At 42.7% G+C, this 2,411-nt stretch overlaps 1 protein-coding gene across 1 annotated transcript in view; it reads left to right on the forward strand.

Moving 5' to 3' along the window:
- Nucleotides 1-2,411, forward strand: part of robo1 (roundabout, axon guidance receptor, homolog 1 (Drosophila)) — a gene marked incomplete at its 5' end in the record, with an annotated part of 71,275 nt that overhangs the window by 60,667 nt on the left and 8,197 nt on the right. The window contains 2 exons of the mRNA XM_007573055.2: nucleotides 96-592; nucleotides 681-842. Coding sequence (XP_007573117.2) covers nucleotides 96-592; nucleotides 681-842 — 659 coding nt within the window. The remainder of the gene's footprint in view (nucleotides 1-95; nucleotides 593-680; nucleotides 843-2,411) is intronic.

Below are 2,411 nucleotides of genomic sequence, written 5' to 3' on the forward strand. Positions count from 1 at the left end.
ACACACACACACACACACACACGCACACACACACACACGATGTGAAGAAAATTCATGTCTAAAAAACTCAAAATGTATCTTTCCACTTACCGAAGACGCCATGGTGTGAGCCCTCCCCCGCCTCCGAGGCCCCTCTCCCCCTCACACACATATGGCTACATCAGCAGTCCCCTGGCGTTGGACACTGACGGTCTGGACGACGAGGACATACTGGAGGAAGAGGAGGAGGACGGGGATGAAACGGACGCAGAAGTGGCCAAGATGCACTACCACCACACCCACCCCCACACGCATTCTCACCACCCCCAGATGCACGCCCGGAGGTTGCTACTACGGGGCCTCGAACAAACGCCCGCGTCCAGCATGGGCGACCTGGAGAGCTCGGTGACGGGCTCCATGATCAATGGATGGGGGTCCGCCTCCGAGGAGGATAATGTCTCCTCGGGGAGGTCTAGCGCAGTCAGTTCATCAGATGGCTCCTTCTTCACAGATGCGGACTTTGCTCAGGCAGTTGCCGCCGCAGCAGAGTATTCAGGACTCAGGGTGGCAAAATACCCCAATCCCCAAGGCCAGGAAGTGGGAGGAGCTTCAGGTAAACTCAGCTACTTCTACTGGAGCTGGAGTTATTCTGAGAAACTGAACATATGCCTAAAACGCATTGGTCTGTTTTGTCTTCTCAGCACGAAAATACCAAATAAACCAGCTAGGCCACCGCCCTGGCAGCCCAGTGTCCACAGATAGTAATATGAGTATGGCAGCTATTCACAGAAGGCCTCCAAAAAAGCAAAAACAGCATCCTGCAGGACATCCAGGGAGCCAGCGGCGCGAGGCCTTTAACGAAGGTATTTGAACTTTATTTAATTATTTGATTAATCATGATCAATCGTTTCAGCCCTAATTAAAGTTCACAAATCTGACACAGTAGTCTTGCATCAGGAAGTCGGGATTTTAGTTAAAAAAGACAACTGATATAGAGCTGGACAAGAAATTAACAATATATATCACAATATCAAAAAACAATACTTCCAATAGTATTATCAACAGGTTGTTACCAGGAACAATCTGTTGGTGTAACTTGCGCAGCAGCAGATTCAGGTTTTGCCACCATGTCTCATAACTGCTTAAATGTTGCAATGGCATGTTTACATTTCATCTGGATAAAACAGGAAANATATTTATATAACTATACAAACACAAATAAATAAAGGTATGTTTTTCAGCCGAGGAGTTCTAGCTTCAGTGATTCAGTAGCTGAGATTGAGTCCAAAATCCGATGCGAGATTCATCCGTGCTGCAGTGAATCCGTCTCTCTTTATAGACATCTCCCTCTTCTTCCTCACATCGTGTCTTTAGGAAACTTTCAAAACAAAAACGGAAGATTTGGGATGTATCTTACTATTGAAAGAATTACATATAAATAATAGTCTTTACCACCTGTGTAAACTTTGCTAGTGAAAGTTATAACACATAATATAAGTTTTATAATATGTGTTATATTGTTTCATTTCTAATATAGGCTCTTGTGTCAGATAATCTAAGTCAATGTTAGAGAATAATACATTTTTTTAGATTTAGCCTTCATAGTGGGGCTGAACCCGTATTACACCAAGCACTGTAGCCAATATTAGCTGGTATCTCGCCGGTGGACATAAATACAGTAAAGTAATATTCTAATCACAATATATACACAATAATATGTCCATCTTACTTGTGAAATGTTGTCTATCGAGCCCTCACATCAATAATCCATCGATCCGAACAACAATATCCCTCAGTGCTGAGGCATCTTCTGCTGTTTTGATTGAGCAAAGTAGGATGGTATACCGCTCCAAGATGGCCGCCGTATTTCCTGCGCCGGAGCGGCCAATGCGGGGTCTACTCTTATATTATGTCTATGGTTTTAGCCTTTTGATTAGCTAAACAGTGCCTGTTAGCACTGATAGCAGTTATGTCAAGGATGCGGTCAGGGTGTCAGTGCATCTTTAAAAAGTCAGGTTTCTCAAATTAAAGCCTTAAAATGTCATTAAACAAAATTAAATTTTTCCTCAAATCACAGATGTTACATTTTGTTGTGACATATCTATTTAATTTCATACATTCTTGTGTAGCTTACGTAGTGTTTTTCTCCTCTCAGGACTTTTCTGTTGGGCAGAAGTTCAGTTGTGCGCAGACATTTTCATTGTGTTCTAGGACTCGAGGCTGTAACTATCTGCTAACACACCCTGCTAGCTAACTAGGTTTTGCATGGTTAATATCATGGCAGATAGATCATTAAAAATTTTAAATTTGACTTGCTGGGTACTGTTGACTCTTAACTTATTTTCAGAAACCTCCAAAAGGCCACAAACATTCCTCATGACCGTTTCTAACCCGCCTTTCAACGGTCAGCTTAAAAAAAAAATGCCTGACCA

The sequence above is a fragment of the Poecilia formosa genome, unplaced genomic scaffold (genome assembly GCF_000485575.1).
Source record: "Poecilia formosa unplaced genomic scaffold, Poecilia_formosa-5.1.2 Scaffold317, whole genome shotgun sequence".
Lineage (NCBI taxonomy): Eukaryota > Metazoa > Chordata > Actinopteri > Cyprinodontiformes > Poeciliidae > Poecilia > Poecilia formosa.